Source organism: Centroberyx affinis, unplaced genomic scaffold (genome assembly GCF_046629955.1).
Source record: "Centroberyx affinis isolate AG114_WGS23_722 - 3 ecotype Tasmania unplaced genomic scaffold, CSIRO-AGI_Caff_v1 ptg001699l_1, whole genome shotgun sequence".
Lineage (NCBI taxonomy): Eukaryota > Metazoa > Chordata > Actinopteri > Beryciformes > Berycidae > Centroberyx > Centroberyx affinis.
The window spans coordinates 44,059-62,690 of record NW_027280114.1 but is presented as its reverse complement, the minus strand read 5'-3'; the positions used below and the strand labels follow the sequence as shown (position 1 = coordinate 62,690).

General features: G+C 45.5%; 2 protein-coding genes across 2 annotated transcripts; both read left to right on the top strand.

Annotated features, from left to right (window-relative positions):
• Nucleotides 1-7: 7 nt before the first annotated feature.
• sfxn2 (sideroflexin 2) lies at nt 8-7,191 on the top strand. Its single transcript, XM_071528683.1, has 12 exons — nt 8-198; nt 2,416-2,703; nt 3,117-3,287; nt 3,393-3,491; nt 3,592-3,667; nt 4,300-4,385; nt 5,089-5,149; nt 5,235-5,301; nt 5,409-5,458; nt 5,538-5,587; nt 5,679-5,726; nt 5,860-7,191. The coding sequence occupies exons 2-12, from the start codon at nt 2,549-2,551 to the stop codon at nt 5,957-5,959; spliced, it is 963 nt and encodes a 320-aa protein (XP_071384784.1). The 5' UTR covers nt 8-198; nt 2,416-2,548; the 3' UTR covers nt 5,960-7,191.
• A 727-nt stretch (nt 7,192-7,918) lies between these two features.
• Nucleotides 7,919-18,403, top strand: timp2a (TIMP metallopeptidase inhibitor 2a). Its single transcript, XM_071528687.1, has 5 exons — nt 7,919-8,261; nt 13,323-13,423; nt 13,567-13,675; nt 15,663-15,787; nt 16,143-18,403. Exons 1-5 carry the CDS (start codon nt 8,132-8,134, stop codon nt 16,338-16,340), a joined length of 663 nt encoding a protein of 220 aa, XP_071384788.1. The 5' UTR covers nt 7,919-8,131; the 3' UTR covers nt 16,341-18,403.
• The last annotated feature ends 229 nt before the right edge of the window (nt 18,404-18,632 follow it).

The following is an 18,632-nucleotide window of genomic DNA, read 5'->3' as shown; positions in this document are numbered from 1 at the left end:
CGGGCACTTTATAGGTTTTGTTCCCCAGAGCGTTTTCATCTTTGTAAAGAAATGGGAAGTCGGGTTTTCACGTAGGGATCTGCCCCAGATCCTGATTGGAGGACGGCATGCCACGTGGACCTTCCCTTACTATACCACACCACTACATTTGATCCGTTGACAGGTTACTGTGTATTGCAGTCGTGGAATCTCTTAAAGGTATGTAATCCCTTCTTGTAGTTGTAGATTGCAGTTTATTTGTCGACGCTGTGACTCATAGTTTCTTCAGTACTGCATGCGGAGCCCGGTCTAGTAACTTGGGTAGTAAGTTGCATCACTCGGTGCTGGACTGACTAGCCTGCATGTGTCAGTCAGTTCACAGCGGCTGGGTAGGAGGACATCCAGAGCGAGCAGAGAAACGCTCCCAGCTGTCCGGAGAACGACTGTGTTTCTTTCATGGATGAAATTGCATATACAACTTTAAACATTTTGCACATGCACCAGCTGTTGGTGTCGTTTAGTTCAGTTTTAGACTGTTCAGATGTATCTTTTCAGCACACAGGCCTATCCACAGAGGGATCCCTCCACCTGATAAAGTAATAGTTATCCAGATGAATTCAGGTGGTTACTGTGCACTGGCGGCTGTGGCCTGCAGATCCAGTTTGTCAAGCCTCACCTAAAGAGGGATATAATGCCTCCAGCATGTCTCAACTATACCATTCCCATTCTTATGCAGTAGACTAGCCAGGTTCAAGCCTTTTCAGCCTTTTACCCCTTTCTGCCTCCTACTCTTTCCCATTATCATTCCTTCTCCACAAATTAGGCTAATTAATTAATTCATACAATTTACAATGAGAAATTGTAGATCTGTGCACAGCAAACCTGCAAATCTTTCATTGAAGACACTATCTTTATTCATTTATTATTTGTGTTATTCCCAATATGTTCTTTTGCCTTTTGCTCCACTTATTTGTCACATTACCACCTCTCTATTTGTCCTGTTCTTATCTATATCCTCTGCTGTTGCATGACCCAGTTCCCTGGGTCATTTTTGGGTCATCAACGTTTCTACTCATCTTACTGATCTAATTCAATCATTATTATTTCTATATTCTTGTTGGACTAAGGTCCAGCTTTACTTTTGCTGGCTTGTGTCCAGTATTCCCCACATGGTGCTGCAGACCTTGACCCTGCTTTCCAAACAAACAGCTCCAGAAACAGCCAGACTTGGGCTGAGTCTTCGTCACCTCATGTCCCCTCATGTCCCCTCATGTCCCCTCATGTCCCCTCATGTCCCCTCATGTCCCCTCATTTCAGCTGATCTGGCAGGACATGTGAGGACACATCACATCTCCATTTACCTGCCCAATGGCTGAATAATTACTATTACCACATGCGAGGAGGAGATGGACAGAGGGATGTTTGGATAGATGAAGTTGTAGTCAGCCAGTTCTGGTTCCAGCCAGCTGTTTCTAGTCTAGTTGGGAAATGGAGAGAATGCTGCAGCTGCAAAACTCAAGCTGAGAACCTATGGAACCATTTGCTAGTGCATGAGTGGATGGTCAATGATTTCTGGTGATAATTTGTGGTGAGAGACAAGATTTTGTGTTTATTCAGTCACAACTTTTTTCGTAAACTGTGTGCATGCAGGAGGGCACACACACGCACACACCTCTGGGCAAGTGTGTGGGAATGGGGCAGAGTTGAAAGGTGATGTCGCCCAGACCTCTCTGACCCACTGAGCTAAAAAACCTGTTAATATTACATCAGCTCAGGGCAGGCCTGACTGGTTAGAAAGGAGGGCAACCCAGAATGAACCAGAATGAACCCAGAGGAACTATGCGTTTTTAACTGGAGTGAGACATGCAAATAATTCTTTGTGTCTTCAACTTCAACTTTGGGCCAGTTTATGTTTTAGCTGCAGCTGCAGCTCTCTCTGGCAGTTAATAAGAACGGTTTAGTTTAGAAGTTTAGATGAAGAATTTTGTCATCTGCATATGTTTTTACAATACACTTGGCTCTTGTATTATTTCGATGAGTATACGCTACCAGTCAAAAGTTTGGACATATGCATTTTTCTTTGTTTTCACTATTTTCCACATTTTTGAATAATCATAAAGACATCAGAACTATGAAATAACACAGATGGAATTATGCAGTGACCACAAAAGTGTTAAACAAATCAAAACTATCTCATATTTTTGATTCTTTAAAGAAGCCGCCCTTTGCCTTGATGGAAAGGCAAAGGCTTTGGAAAGAAATCCATACATAGGCATCAACTTCACTATTTATATTTGTCTAAGAAACAAATTTCAAGCATTTAAGCATAAGCCTTTAGATCAAAATGGCTTTAAGATAATGAAAAACATAGTACATTCAATCAGGTGTGTCCAAACTTTCGACTGGTAGTGTAACTTTGCTTTTGTTTTTTTGCAGGTTTTGACTGCAGCTGCTGAGTGTCCTTTGTCAGGACTCAACAGAGGGCCCAGTGCTGTCCACAGACTTGTGACTTCTTAACACAAGCTGAGAGTGGGACTGATTTTTACTTTGTGAAACCAAAAGAACCACAATGGCTTTGAGCTCATTTGACATTGATGCACCGCGATGGGATCAGTCTACATTTATGGGCCGACTGAAACACTTCTTCAACATCACTGACTGCACAACAGCACTGTTGCCTGACTCGCGCTTGGATGAGGCCAAAGCATTAGTAGAAAGCTGCAGGTAACAGTCACACACAGATGCACACAAAATCTAAATGCTAACTGAAAATGCTCTGTCACACACACAGGCTATAACTGTCTCATGTAATCTCTTACAATAGGCACATATCAACACTGTTCTGTACACACCTTGTATCTTTCAAAAGTCAGCGTTTCAGCAATTGAGAAAAAATGGCTTTCCATTAACACCCATCAGTTTTTGACATTTTGCAATACATTTTAATGGTTTGGCTCAGACTCTGTGTCATGAAGATTTTATCTGTCAGCTGTCAGTTTCAAATAGAAAAGTCATAACTCAAACTACAGCTTTATGCAAGAATGTTTCTGCAGGATGTTGATGGGATGTAAATGTCTACGAACGCCTTCCCCATGTGGTAGTGAGCATGCTCAGTGTGTTTCCTTGGCTCTCTGCAGGGCAGGATCTGTTCCCCCCGGCACTACAGAGGAGCAGCTCCACTACGCCAAGAAGCTGTACGACTCGGCCTTCCACCCAGACACAGGAGACCGCATGAACCTCATCGGACGCATGTCCTTCCAGGTCCCAGGAGGCATGGCCATCACCGGCTGCATGCTGCAGTTCTACAGGTAGTGTAGAGCTGCAGAGAAGTCATTTCACCGCAGCCTAAAGTTCGATAAAGGAAGCATTACAGGTTTCCAAACTCCCTCTCCCCCCCCTCTCTATCCCTCCAGGACAGTCCCTGCTGTGGTGTTCTGGCAGTGGGTGAATCAGTCCTTCAATGCTCTGGTCAACTACACCAACCGCAACGCTGCCTCCCCCATCACTCCCAAGTAAGAGCCTGAGTTTTAATGTCACTGTTTACATGCAGCGGATGTGGGTGGTTGAAAGGAGCCGTAATCCTGAAGGAGCTGTAACTGTTTTTTCTTGCAGGCAGATTGGAGTAGCCTACATAACAGCAACCAGCACAGCTTTAGCAACAGCCGTGGGACTCAACCTCTACACAAAGGTACAAAACAACAAACACACACACAGACAGAAACACATACGGTGCCGACCGTTCACTATTCACTGTATCTGCACAAGGTTGGCTGAGTGCTTCACCTTAATAATGAGTCATTCTTCTTGCTTATTTAATTGCCAAACTCAACTGGAAGCTTTGAAAGAATGAATAAGGATGTGTTGGTGTGAAGCATGGTAGCAACTGGGTGACAAGTACAGGCTCAGGACCTGAATATTAAAACAGTCATGGCCAATCATCAGAGGTTAGTCATCTTGCATTCACTCTGTTTGGAAGCAGATTCTGGTTAAATCTAGCTGGAAACAGGGTGGTACTTTGGATAAATGAACTAAGCTCATGTATTTGCGACATTCTGAGTTTGAGTCTCCCTCTTAACTGCATGTCATCACCTCTCGCTCTCTCTGACTCATGTTACTGTTTCTCTATACTATTTGAGGTCAAATAAAGCAGAAATGCCAAAGTACTTGTTATTCCAGTAATAACACCAGTTATTCCAGTAATAACACCATGTTATATCACATATAGGACAGATTGGATGATCAATATTTTAGAATTTGGGGACAAAAAGATACTCAGTAAATAAACTAATAATACTATCTGACTTGTTTCTTCTCTTCCAGAAAGCTCCTCCTCTGGTGGCTCGCTGGGTCCCGTTTGCAGCCGTGGCAGCAGCCAACTGTGTTAACATTCCTATGATGAGGCAGCAGTGAGTCCCTCTGTGCTGCACTCTGTCCCACCAGAGCAAAATATAAAAACATATGACGAGGCAGGAATCGCATTGTATTGTGCAGGTTTTTTTTTTTTTTTTTTTTGCTGAGGTGTGTTGAAATTTCATCGTCCGCTGTGCCTTTCTCCGAGTGACCATTTTGAGAAGCCTGATCAAGGCAAATGGTCGCTCGTCCTGTGTTAGAGCATTCCTGGTAGTCCTGCACACAGCGTTACTGCTCCAGAGAAATTGTATTAGAGGCAAGACAAACAAGTCTCAAACAAGGCGTCGTTTCATCCTGACTAGGTCTTTGTCAGGCCTTCTCCGGTCGAAGCTGCCCGTCTTGTCTGTAATCACTTTCATGGAGTGGTAATGCTGTGTGCAGGCCGGTTTTGAAAATCTTTTCACAACACCAGCAAAAACTAAAGAGGTAGATGTCCATGTGAGGCTTTTAAAATGATTTTCCTGTGTTTTGACTTTCACAAGTCACTATAGTCTGTTGAATATCCCTCCTTTTCCTTTGTCTGTTTGAACACAAAAAGTTCACCCACACGTTCCTCTCTGCTTTTAGCATATACTCAAAATACCTACCAAAGTAACAGACTGTTTACAAGTAACATGCACTGCAACATGGCTCGATGATTAGAGGTAAAAGAAAATCTTCTCAGTTTCAGTTTCCCTTCATTTTCTCTCTCTTTCTTAGGGAAATCCTGAACGGCATTGCAGTCACAGATGAGAATGGCAACAAACTGGGTCATTCTAAGGTAAATACTGGGTTTAGGACATTTTGCAACTCGTTTATCAAAAAAATATTTTTTTTTTCCTGCACTACTTTCATCTCCTCCTCAGAAAGCAGCGGCTAAGGGCATCACACAAGTGGTCATCTCTCGGATTACCATGGCAGCACCAGGAATGAGTATGCAAAGAAGTTACAGAAAAATCATATTTCAGATTATCATGTTATGTACACTTATATGAGTATGACTACTTTTTTCTCTTCTTCTCCTCCTTTCCTTTCACCAGTCATCCTCCCCATCATCATGCAGAGACTGGAAAGATATAAGTTCATGCAGGTTAGACCCTTTGCCTTCTGCAGCATTCCCCAACGTAAATGGGTGTATCTGTCATCATGCATTTTCTCTCTCTTCACAGAGGATCACATATCTCCACGGACCAATCCAAGTGATGATGGTGGGAGTGTTGTAAGTAGGACAGCGGAGAGGGTTGCAGGGTCAGAGTCGTTTCAGTGAATTAAACTGGCTGGACTGAACTCGGTTGTGTTCTGTGTTTCAGTCTGGTCTTCATGGTGCCTGCTGCCTGCTCCCTGTTCCCCCAGAGATGGTATGCACACTGGTATCTTAACGGTACACCTTAACCAAATCGGCTTTATCAGATTGGTGCCGTCGCCACGTCTGACCATGTTTTCCTTCTCTCTTCTTCTATCTCTATCTCTGTGGATTTGTTTGTTTCTCAGCTCCATGGCTGTGTCGAAGCTGGAGCCGGAGCTGAGGGACTCCATCGCGTCTCGTTACGGAGAGAGCGTACAACACGTCTACTTCAACAAAGGCCTCTGAGGCTGAGAGGCCTTGATTAGCATTATCTCTACACCGGACAGGACAGAATATATCTATGTGCTGCTGAAAATTGTCTTTATTTTTTAATTGTAAGGGATTGCGGGAGATTACGAAATTGCTCATTTCCAACATCTTTTTTTTTTAATCAGTGTTTAATGGAGACTTGCTGTGGGATGTTGGATTCATGTTAGTCTTATCATGTTTTTATCAAATTCAGCTGTCGACCAACCAAGTTGTTTCTGTCTTCCTTCAATTTAAGTGTTCAAATACAAGGGGCACTGTGTACTCCTGCAGAGAAACCAAATGATCTCATCTCAGGAACAGCACATTACTTTGCTAGATTAATTCAATTGACTGTATTAGTTGTCCTTCATGGTGTGACTTGCCTGTAGTCCCTCTCATTGGCCGCCATTCGTGAGCGTCTCATTGTTGTAAAAGTATGTTGCTGTTTTCGCCTGCCAAACCCTTCAAATCAGTGCCTTTCTCCACAGTGGCAGGGGCAATGTTGCTGCTGCGCTTTCTGTTTTGAACAGATGTTGGTTTTACTGTGAAACCAGAAATATGCTTTTATGCATGGGTTTACGTGACATTGTGAGCCTGGGCACACATAAAATGTCAGTCCCAAACACTCTCATTCAGTGATGTGGGACAAATGGTTAGATGTGTGTGTGTTGTTGGATAAAGGTGGAGGGATGCTGCCCCCTTCAGCCGGAATGGCGGCAGAGGCATGACGAGGCTGCATGATTTATCTGAGCGGTTTGTGTAAACTCAGATTTATGCCACAGTCTTCAGTGATCTAACCTGGAATAAAACCACATGGACTTTTAAAATATCCTGTGGCATCCTGTATGAATCTGTGTGCTAAAATGTCCTTTCTTGTCCTTTATTTTTGACAAAACATCCACGTCCACACAGGGGTGGATTGTCAGGTTTTAGGTTCAGATTGGATTAGATGAAAGTTTAATGAACCCCGTGGAGAAACTGGGTCATCTCAGCAGCACAGAATAGGATATGAGTAGGAATGAGAGCACAAAGGACGATTCAAAGGGCTCTTAAAATAAATATAACAATACAGCAAATAAGTACAGCATCTTCACTCACAGATTTAGCCTACATGTTTGAAGTGGATGTGCAAGTGTTTATACATGATTAGTACTAAGTGTATTCTCTATTTCTCTTGTTTCCAGGTGTTATTTATAGACCATTGAATGTTTAATTATTTTGTTAAAATGACTAAAATCACACAGTTTTGTTTTTAAATATAATTTTAAAATGTATACCTTTTGAAATATGCTGTACATACAAAGTGTGTCCAGTCCTGCGTTGCAGCTATTCCCATCATCCAATTTACAGATGGAGCCAACATGTACAGAGAGATGTGCAGAACGTGCAGATGTGCATTGTTGGCCATCACCTTGGAAAATTTACAGGTGAAGGTAACATACCAGATGTGCATTAATAGCGTTTAGCCTATACAAAATATGTACAGGGACACAGACAGAATTGTGCAAACAGGCAGCTAGAAATATGGTAACAAATGTACAGACATATGGTAACAAATGTACAGAAATATGCCCAGAGCGTGCAGATGTGCATAGTCCACTCCATCACCTTGTGAAATGTGGTGGAAGCATACAGACACGAGTTAGGAAAACAAAAGGTTTACAGATGGAAGACTGAGTAGAATATTTTTAGACACTGAACTGGACACTGGGAACGGGAAGCTCAGTATCAGACAGACCCACTGGCCCACAAAATGAATCAGCACAGCTCTAGTTACAGCCGGGGGGACGCGCGCCCCCTGCTGGCCGGGCTGGTCCCGCTGGGGGAGGAGCCGGACGGCCAGCTTTATAAAAACGCCTCGAACCCAGTAACAAAAACACTCCTGAAAGACAGCTGCTGACACCGGCCGAGGTACACGCAGAGACGAGCGGGCACGCCAGCAGCGGGTTTTGACGTTGTGTAAGCTCACCTAAATCCTCAGCTCACCCCCCCCCCCCCGTCACGGAGCTGAGCGCGCAGACCGCGGCCGCCCGTTGTTGTTGACATCGCCAGGTCTCTCGGTGAAAACGGAGGGACGCTCCCGCTGGATCTACACCACAACGCATCTGCGCACCACGCGAGGCTACGGCAACGAAGAGGCTGAAGAAGATTGCATCGGGGTATATAAAAATGCCGTTTTCCGTTAACGGCATCCTTTGCACGCTCGCGGTGTTGATCCTGTGGCGGGCGGAGGAGCTCGCTGAAGCGTGCAGCTGCGCTCCGGTCCATCCGCAACAGGCGTTCTGCAACGCCGACGTAGGTGAGTGCAGCACTGGGACTGTTGTTGTTGTTGTTGTGGTTGTTGTTGTTGTTGTTTACCTGGTCCATGTTGCACTAGGCTTCTGCACATATGACCGACAGAGGCAGTCGCAGAGTCAGTCAGTGTGTTGAAACGGTTTTATTCAGGCTGCAAGCCGCTGGAGGGAGAGGGAGAAGGTAAAGGGTGCAGCTCCTCAAGGCCATGGCCCGACAGTTGGCAGGCGCACTTCCACTGCATTCAAATTACAGACTTGTTTTTTTTTTTTTTTTTCTTCAGTTTTATCCTCATGCACATCCTGTGATGTTTGGTCATCCCATGTTGGTAGGCGTAGACTTCCATCACCAGGTGGCCATTTGGAAAGCACAGGAAAAATATATATGAGATGGTCCCAAGTCTTCTAGGGACACACACACACACACACACACACACACACACACAGAGAGAGAGAGAGAGCTCCCTCTTGACCTCTCATTTAGAAGTGTGCCCCCATAACATCATTATAATATTCCTATAGGGACTCACTTTTGCTGTACAGTTGCCCCCCCTAAAATTCACCATAGGGTTACTATAGTTCCTTTCCTAAGTAGAGCAGGCCTTACCTCTGCTGCCAGAGGTAGAAAGACTATACAGTGTGTGTAAGTCTATCCAAGATACGGGGAGGAGGCTGTGGACCATCAGGGTGTGAGTACATAATGTCTCGGCTGGAGCGCAGAGTGTGTGTTTACCAAGCTTCAGCTTCAGCGTTCAGCAGCTCTGGGACGAAGGAGCATTGCCTAGCCTGCAGCACAACGTGGCACCAGAGAGAGAGAGAGAGAGGGAGAGTGAGAGAGAGAGAGGAGGACTGACAGGAGGGATAGAGAGGAGAGAACGACAAGGAAGGATGATGAGAGGGGGGGGTCAAGATGGAGAAAGTGGAGTAGCGGGCTTGTCTGTGAAGAGAAATTTGGGGGGATTGAATCTCAACCGCAGACATAGAATGTCACACCACCAGCTTTCCTCTCTCTCTCTCTTTCTCTCTCTTTTTCTTTCTTTCCATCCGTCCTTCCATTCCTCCCCTGTTTCTCCCTGTGAGGGGTGGTGCTGGGAGGAATTATAGGAATGCTGCTGGGGTTTTCCCAACTTCGCTCCGGTGTAACGCTGGGACACACACACACACGCACACACACAGCCCGTCGTTAGGCCTACTGCATTGGTCGACTGAGTTCTCTCTCTCTCACACACGCACGCACACACACACATACACACACACACACACACCCTAGGGACCATCTGGCTGCATATGACATCTGGCTGTCAGTTCAGGGTGTGCTCTAAGGGAAAAAGCAATAAAAGTCATGGCCCTCTCTAAAATATGCATGGTATCCTTGAGAATGGTTCAGAAAACTTTCTAGACCACTCTCCTTTGGCTCCAGAACGTCTCCCGCTACTATTCTCTCCCTTTCTTTCGACTCACGCTCTCCACACACACACACACACACACACACACACACACACACACACACACACACACACACACACACAGTGGGAGAAATGGATCTGTGTAATTTCTTCTTCCAACATGACAGCTCTATTTTCAGGTGTGAGTCAGTCTCGGCGCTGGCGAGTCTCGGGGACGGGATGTGTCAGAGGAGAGGTGTATTTGTGTGCAGTTTGCTCATGTTGTTTTTAAGGGCGTGCGAGTCAAAATGCCTTTGTCAACTCTCGCAGAAGGGGAGGATGCTTGTTTAAAGCGCTGCTGACCAACGGCAACGGCGTCCCTCTCAACACCCGTATCAGTGTCCAACCGTGGCTCCGGCCCTGCCTTGAGGAATAAACCAGGGCTTTGGTGCATCCAAAATCCCCCACCCACCCACTGGGAGACACTGCAGAGGCGGAGGTGAAGGAAAGGCGGCAGAGAAAAGAAAGAAGGGTCAGAATGGGTTTGCAGGCTGGCAAAGAGTGATAGAGAATCAGAATAGTTTGTCTGGTTGCCCAGAATTTCCATGTAGGCAACTTAACAAAGTGACATTGTCAACAAGTTTGTGTGTGTGTATGTGTGTGGGGTGGGGGGGGTCTGCCAACTGCTCTGCCAACTGCTCTGCCAACTGGTGTTTATCCTGATGAAAAGGTATCCCACTCAGTAGTGTATACACAGTTGCATGCTCACACACACACAGGCACCAGTAGTGTGCAGTCACCTTCTGTTTTCCGTGCTAAATGATGCTGTAGGCCAGACCGCAAGCCAGAAAAATGAAGCAATGTCATTACACCTACCTCTCTCTCACACACACTCACACACACACAAACATCCCCTTCTCATACAGTCAGTTGCCCACAAAGGGAACTTCCCGGCTGCCCTGCCCAGCCAGACTGTCCTGAGGCGGGCTAGTGGAAGACCAGAGTCACCCTCCTGTCTGCCGACAAGCACCGCTGAACATGCCACAGCACATGCTTACTGATGGGACAAAGATGAAACACATTTCCATTTATGGAATTGGATACTTGTATCCTTGATGACATGTTCATCCATTGTAAGTGAAAATATGACTTGGTCCAAAAACACCTGGAAAGACTATGAAAGCTCGAAAACAGAAAACAAAGGGCGTAAACAGGAGATGCAGTTGCTCTACTGAAAATGAATTGGACACTGTCTTGGAGGATATTTGAGCTTTTATTTTGCCACTGTATCTACACAGTCAGTCTCCCATTCATTGTCAATGGTGCAGCTCCAGGAATTGCATCGTAAAGACCAAGAAAATGATGGCTCTCTTCTTTCCTGCTCAGCTCTTTCCACAAATGTCAACAGTGTCTTACAGAAGCCAAACCTAGCTTCCCATCTTTATGTATTAGCGCTGAACGGTCCGAGATCACAAGGAATCACGGGGTGAATTCTTGTGTCAGGGCGGCTCATCCCCCTTTTTAAACGGACAGGTTAGGACAAGGGCCCACATATGGCTGGACAGTGAGCTGCTGAATAAACCACATCAGGAAAGTCAGGGATGATTTGGCGGTCACTGGAGTATGAAAAAAGAAATGGATAGTCATGCGGTGGGTTGAATGGGGGGTACTTAGGATGTGGTGTGTGTGTGTTCATATGGGGTTTGCATGGAAAACATTGCGTAGTGCAACTGATACGCATGTATAAGTCATTAAGCGTCGCACTGGTCGGGAGGGTAGGGGAGCAGGCGAAATGTGGGTCAGCCGGTGGTTTATGGGACGGGCGGGGGGGTGGGGTGGGGGGACTCATGTCTGCTGATAGACTGATGGTCATCAGACGACAGGGGGATCAATCTGCGGCCGGACTTTCTTGACAACACGCCCGGTAGTCGTGCTGTTTACCGGTTTCGACATCAGGCTGTGTAGTCTGCTTCCGCTGTTTAGACTGCAGAGGAGCGTCTGCCCTTGCTCTTATTGCAGGGACAAGCCTGAGAGGTAAACATCCCTGTGAAAACTGAGGTAGAGGCAGATAAGCTCCCATAACAGCAATCCATCCTGAATAACAGGGCAATTTCCCTGAGTATTGTGTCCTGTTGCTGATTCTTTGCTCATTAGTTTGTGGCTCAGAATGAGGTCAGGAAATGAGAGCGGAAAAACTGAAAGGAATGCAGGAGAGAGCGCCAGCCAGGTATACTGCTGTGTGTGTGTGTGTGTGTGTGTGTGTGTGTGTGGGTGTACGCAAGAGTATTTGTTTGTGTGTACTCTGGCTGCTGTTGCATATTTGCGTAAGCATCAGAATGGAACCAAAATGCAGAAGTTTGCTTGTGGGGAACGAGGTTTGGGTTGTGCAAAGCACTGATAAATGGCTTCACAAAGAGCTCTATAGGATGCTACCATCAAAGACGGATCATCAAGAGTTTATTCCCCCAGTGATAAATGCTGTGATGTGGTTACATGTGTAGAAAAGCATGCGCCTTGGACCAGGCAGAGAGTCTGAGGAGGAGGGGAGAGGAGGTAGTGAGGGAAGGAGCAGGAGAACGAGAGACGTTGTTAACTCTGGGAGCCGTGAGCCCCCATATTTGTGTCTGCTCCATGCCGTAAAATGAACCCAAGGGTGTAAGAGCAATAGCAGTCAACCGTGTGTGTGCGTGCGTGCGTGCGTGCGTGTGTGTGTGTGTGTTTATCTATGTATACGTGTCCTCTGTTCTTGGTTATTTTATGTTTCCTTTTTTGTGTATTGCTCATATTTTCCATTCTGAATGAATGCCCTAAGCATAGCTGAAGCTTGATGTAGTCAGCAGGCTATTAAAACACACTACACACACCCACATTCACACACGCACACACACACACACACAGAGTGAGAAACCTGCATCTGGCCCACTCTTTCTCTCATATCTGCTTTCAAGTTGTTGGTGTATTCGTCGTATCCTTAACCCATTTCTGTTTCGCCTTTTTGAAGTTTTCCTTCTCGTGTTTCTCTCGGCGGAACCACAAAGGTCCGCGCTGCAGGCCAAGTCAGTTAATGTGTCTGGTCCATATACAGTATTGGCATGGTGGGGTTTCCATTGACTGGGCTAGACGCTGAAGCCGAGCTGGGTTTGGCTGCTGCGGCTCATATTGTTGTAGAGTGTGCCTAGATGTGGTATGTACGCTGGAGACTCGAGGCATCTGTAGAGGCTGTTCTGGCTCCGGTCCATCTGCAGTCTGTGAGCCCGGCTGTGTGCAGGACAGGGGAATTAAAAACAGAGGCAGGATGCACAAGGATTATTAATGTGTGTTTGTCGGTTTTGCTGTCCTTCACTTCAGAGAGAGGGCATGTGTTTTCAGAAAACAGATGGTTCATGGCACCTCTTCAAGGGGAAAAAAAAGTTCATAGGCCCTGTTTTGGTGGCTACTTTCTGATAGACTGCCAAATAAAGGCCTTTTCACACGAGTAGCCTCAGTCCATGTTTTATTATATTCTTCCCATAGAGCACCATCTTCATGTGTGATTACTTACAGCAGCGCTCTTTCTGCATCCTTTCTCATGTAAAATGGTTTTGTTTGCTTCGTTGCGCCTGGTGTGTGTGTGTGTGTGTGTGTGTGTGTCTGCCTTTTGAAGGTGAGACCTCTGACATCTTGTTCCCCTCTTTCCCCCAACAGTGATTCGCGCAAAGGTGGTGGGAGAGAGAGAGGTGGATTCTGGGAATGATATCTACGGGAACCCCATCAAGAGGATCCAGTATGAGATCAAACAGATCAAGGTGAGATCACTTAGGTCACTTCCTTCCTTACTTGCCATTTAGGGAGGCAAAATATCCACCAGATACCTCCTTAAAAGGGATTGGTGCACAGACTCCAGCCCCCTCAACCTGACCTTTGACCCCTCGGTGTGGTTTTGTTCCAGATGTTCAAAGGGCCTAACGAGGACATCGAGGCTGTCTTCACCGCCCCTGTGTCTGCTGTCTGCGGCGTCACCCTGGATACCAGCGGCAAGAAGGAGTACTTGATCTCAGGTCAGTGTTCCTTTTATCCTTGTCTGTAATTAAGGGAATACACCACATTTTTGGGAGTTTGGCCCATTGGTCAGCTTACCGGTTATGTGATGAGAACATAGACACCAGAATCATCCACGTGTCCCCAGTAGATTGTTTGCTCCAGTACTGCATGCTAACACTTTACTGTACACTATGTTGAATGCTTGTAGTAGCAGCTCTAAAGCTACATGGTAATCTTAAATGATATGCGGCTAAATGTGGCAGTTTTGTGTATCAGATTGGTAAATCTTACATGATTTTACATGAAATATGACCACCAAGGAGTACTTTCCCTTTATCTGTAGGAAATGAACGTGATGGGCGATGGGAGACTGTGTACAGCTAAAATCATTTGCTAAATAATAAAAAATATAACATATATATAACTTTTTCTTACTAAAAGGACAGTCTTCATAGCTAATAGTCACCTACTATCACTCTGCATAGTGTTAATGTGTTAGCATGGAGCACCAGAGCAAACATGTAAAGCATCTAGCTGCATGATTTTCTCACAAAAACTTGGTGTATTCCTTTAAATATACTGCTGCAGTCTTGGCCAGGTCTGTAAAAAAAGATCCATGATTTGAACAGAAACAACATGCTTAAATGAAGATTGAATTCAAACAAAACAAAGCAACAGAGGGACCGACTGACACGTAATCAGACATGTAGACAGATAGGGAAGCATGCGAATGAGCAGACAGACAGGCGGACAGACACAGAGCATCAGGTGAGGGTGCAGACAGCAGAGCAGACGAGCAGGAAGGTGGATAGAGCGGCAGGCAGGCCATTTTGTGTGTTGAAGGATTAACTGTTTGTGTTATTATGAGTAATGATATGCTGCTGACTAAGCTCTGTGGAGACTGGGAGTGACCTCGTCTGTCTTTTGGTACAGCTTGAGCACGAAGCGCAGATCTTGTTCTCTCTCATTGTGTGATTGCTCAGAGACGGCCGTGAAACTCGAAGACGTTTTACCCCATGAGATAACGCCTTGGATGGAGCATTTTATTGTGGGCTATTCCAGAAAGCATGATTACACTGTATACAGATGATTAATGAAATATGAAGAAATGTGTAATTGTGTAATTGTAATGTGTGCTAATTGACCTTCCATAACCTGATTCAATCCAAAACATTAAAAAAGTATTAGCCTTTATCATCATGTTTCAACAGTGGAAACCCTCACAGCTGTGTGCTAAATCCGGGCTGTATTGTGAGTGAAAGCCCAACACACAGTCAGCAGCAGAAAGACACATAGTAGAGCAAGTAGAAGAGACACAGAGGATCATGATCTCATGCATGCTCTGGTTTCCCCATCGCAGACAGCGATGGACCCACAAACACTCGCCCCTAATTACAGAGAGTTGTAAGGGGAGGAACTGCTGAAGCCAGCATTTCCTCTCTCTAGGACTCAAGATTTTGTTGAAGACTTGAGCGGCGGGGGGGGGGGGTCTATTTTCTGCCGTTCAGGGCAAGTTTTAAGCTGATTCACCCTCTGTGCTGTACTTAGGTTTGAAGGGTTAACAGTTTGGAAGGGATACATCGAGGCGTGAGTCAGCCTCATCTGGGAGGAGATAAGGCTCCGACATGTCCAGGTTTGCTCCGCAGACAGATAATGGATAAGTGGTGAGGACGCAGCCTCAGCAGATCTGAGCACTGAACTTGAAATATGTCTTTGTTTTGACTGGTGCCACTCGTGCAAAGAACATAAACTGTAGCTTTCATGTGGAGGGGTGGTCTGTGTCGGTCCCTGCATGCGCTAGTCTGAACAACAACAGACGATTTTATCCGTTTTCGGAATAGATGACCTTTTGTCCAATGAGATAATTCACGTTTTGGTGTATTCCTCCATATTTGACCTATCTGGAGGAGCGATCTCTTTAGGTGCGACTTCTCCGAGTCAAGTGAACTTTCTATCGCGTGTGTCATAGCTGAGCTCTTATCGTCCGTCTGGCTCCGTTTACAGGCAAGGCGGAGGCCGGTGGGCGCATGCATGTGACCCTGTGTGATTACATCATGCCCTGGGACTCCATGAGCAACACCCAGAAGAAGAGCCTCACCCAGCGCTACCAGATGGGCTGTGACTGCAAGGTGAGGCAGCGGGGGGGTATCTGTTTGTATATTTGTGCTCCAGGAAAAAAGGTAAAACAGCTATTCCCTTCCTCGTGTAAAAACCAGACATAACTAGACGAGAAGAGGCGAACAACCACAAACATCAGAGCGAGACGTGGCTCCATCTAGTGAAGGAGTGGGGAAACATTCAATACTCAAGCAGAAGAAATGTGATTAAAGCTATATATAAAATACACTTTACTAGTATTACTACTATTATCAGTAGAAGGAGTGAAAGCAAATGCGATACAGAGGGGATATTGTAGTGAGTAGATCATATAGAGAGATTGTTTTGTGTGTGTGTGTGTGTGTGTGTGTGTGTGTGTGTGTGCAGATCGTGCGCTGCCCCTCTCTGCCCTGTGAGATCTCGGCTCCGGAGGAGTGCCTGTGGACAGACCTGATGATCGAGAAGCAGGTCTACGGACGGCAGGCCAACCACTACGCCTGCGTCAAGAGGGCCGACAACTCCTGCTCCTGGTACCGCGGCGTCGCGCTGCCCAAGAAGGAGTTCCTGGACGCGGAGGACCCCTAGTCGCTTCGGCGTGCCCCGCGCCTGACTGCCCACTGCACAGCCTGATGAAAATAAATGTAAAAGATTCCATTAAAATTCAGCATAACAACATCTGTGTGAACAGGCAGAGCGATTTTTGATAAAAAAAAGGCAAAGCTAATGTGACTGAAATTAGTTGCTGGTCTGAGAACAATCTTTACCCTCTCTTTTTTGTGTTTGTTGTCCATAAGCATTTCAGTTAATTAGCAATATGGCGGTGCTTTCAGCCAATAGCCTTCCAATGGGGTCATATTGCTCAGCATTTCCTGGTTCTTCCAGATCATTAGACTCTGAAGAGGACAGGCCTGGAGGTTGTTCTCAGATACAGCGCATCTCTGTAAAAAAAAAAAAAAAAAAAAAAAAAAGATAGCATCATGAGACATAGACTGGTCAAGTGATGATGTAACTTCCTCCTGAGGCTGGCGTCAGGAGGATATAAATACTCAGAGAGATAGAGCACTTCCTGCCCCGCAAAGCTCTTAGCTCTGCTCTCAGACCACACCAATCGATCTCTGAGCTACGGATGATCATTCGTTACCCATTGTGTTTATACTTTTATTACCTCATTCTCCATTTTATTCCAAAGCCAAATTCCAAGTTGCCTTGTTTATGATCGTCTCCCTCTCTCTGAATAAGTCAAGTATTATTAGACACTGCTTCTCACATCTTCCCTGCTGGGAACAGTTAGGCCACCGGTGACGTAGGACATCCACGGTAGTCACAAGACTCGCTCCCTTACACGACTGATTCTTTAAAAAGATTTAATTCATCTTGCATGGCTCATCCTGTCTGGGAAAGCAAAACAAAGTGTTGCAGTCTCATTAGGTGAGAATCCTTACTTGCAGTCTACAAAGCTAGATCTGAGCAGCAGCCTTTGACCGTCGCAGGTCTCACTGGACCAGTCTATGCTGTGTGAAGGTGAAGATGAGCTCTCTAAATTTGAACCTGCTCACTGGGCCTCCACAGCCCAATCTGAAACGTCCCAAGTCCTCGCTCTCCTCCCTCCCTTCCCCCCCCCCCTTCACCTCTGAGTCCCCCTCCCGTCTGTCCCCACTATGTAGCTGTACAGTACCTATGCATATACTTTTGTTGTTATTTGATAATTATTATTTACTGCATTAGAACTAGATTTGCACTTTTTGAGGATGAGTTCCAGTAAAGACAGAGCCTGAACACTCGGATGTGATGCTTATTATCGTTCCCCAGACCGACAGATCCACCTCAGGTGCAGATTTTGCCTATTTGAGTGCTTTCGGTGATCCATAATAACCCATAAAATACACTTTGCTAGCTTATTCTTGCTATCTTTGTCATAACAGAGACGAAGTAGTAGGCTACTTGCAGTAAAAAAACAAAAACAAAAAAAAGCAGTGGCGTGTGAGAGGGTCTGATATGAGGGAGTTTTTTGCAGAATTTATGTGTGAAAGAGATACAAAAAGAGCTTGTGGGATGTTATTCAGTGTCTTTGTATTATCTGTCAAACTCTGATTGTAAATGCAAACAGCAATTTTCATGATTTGCCAATATATTCTCGCGGACCGTTCTTTCCACGAGCGACGGGTCCTCACGCTCTTAACGTTAGCGCACCGCTTTGACTCTCGTCTTTTCCTGTTCCTTCCAATTATTAATGAAAGCTTTATAGCTGTCCTAGAAAGCAAGTTACTCAATTGAAGTTTACAGTGCTGTTTTATACACCTCAAGCTACATTAACAAAATAAGATATGATGGAGTATTAGAGGCATAATTTAAAAGTAAACTCTTTCCATTTTCCATTACTTTGTATTTTTTCAGTGTTATTACCTGTCATGATTTTTGTGTGTTTTTCGCTGTCTTTGTCTATGATGTCTAGCTGTAGTGTCGAGTCGAGAAGGTCCTCTTGCGCTGGAGTAACGTGAGAGTGAGAGAGATTAATCCATTGGAGACGTGCAGAGATTGGGAAATGGGTACCTTGTGTGAATAGAGGACTGTGCATGTGTTTGATGCTTTGTGTAAGTCCAGGCGAAGGACAAAATATTCAGTATTATCAAATAAAAACCAAACGTTTGAAAGAATAAACCCCCGTGTGTGTGAGTCATTTGGCTGGGTGTGTGTCTGCTGATAGGAGTTTGGCTCTTGGTGGCGGTGATATGTGATGCTGGCCTCTTCCATTTACACAAGGGATCGGGCTGAAAAGTCATACTTGGCATCCTGCTCAACAGCCTATATTACAGTTTCATGCCAGGTGGTAGTACTCACCACCTACAACAATGTTACAGTATAACGTTGCAGTTTCAC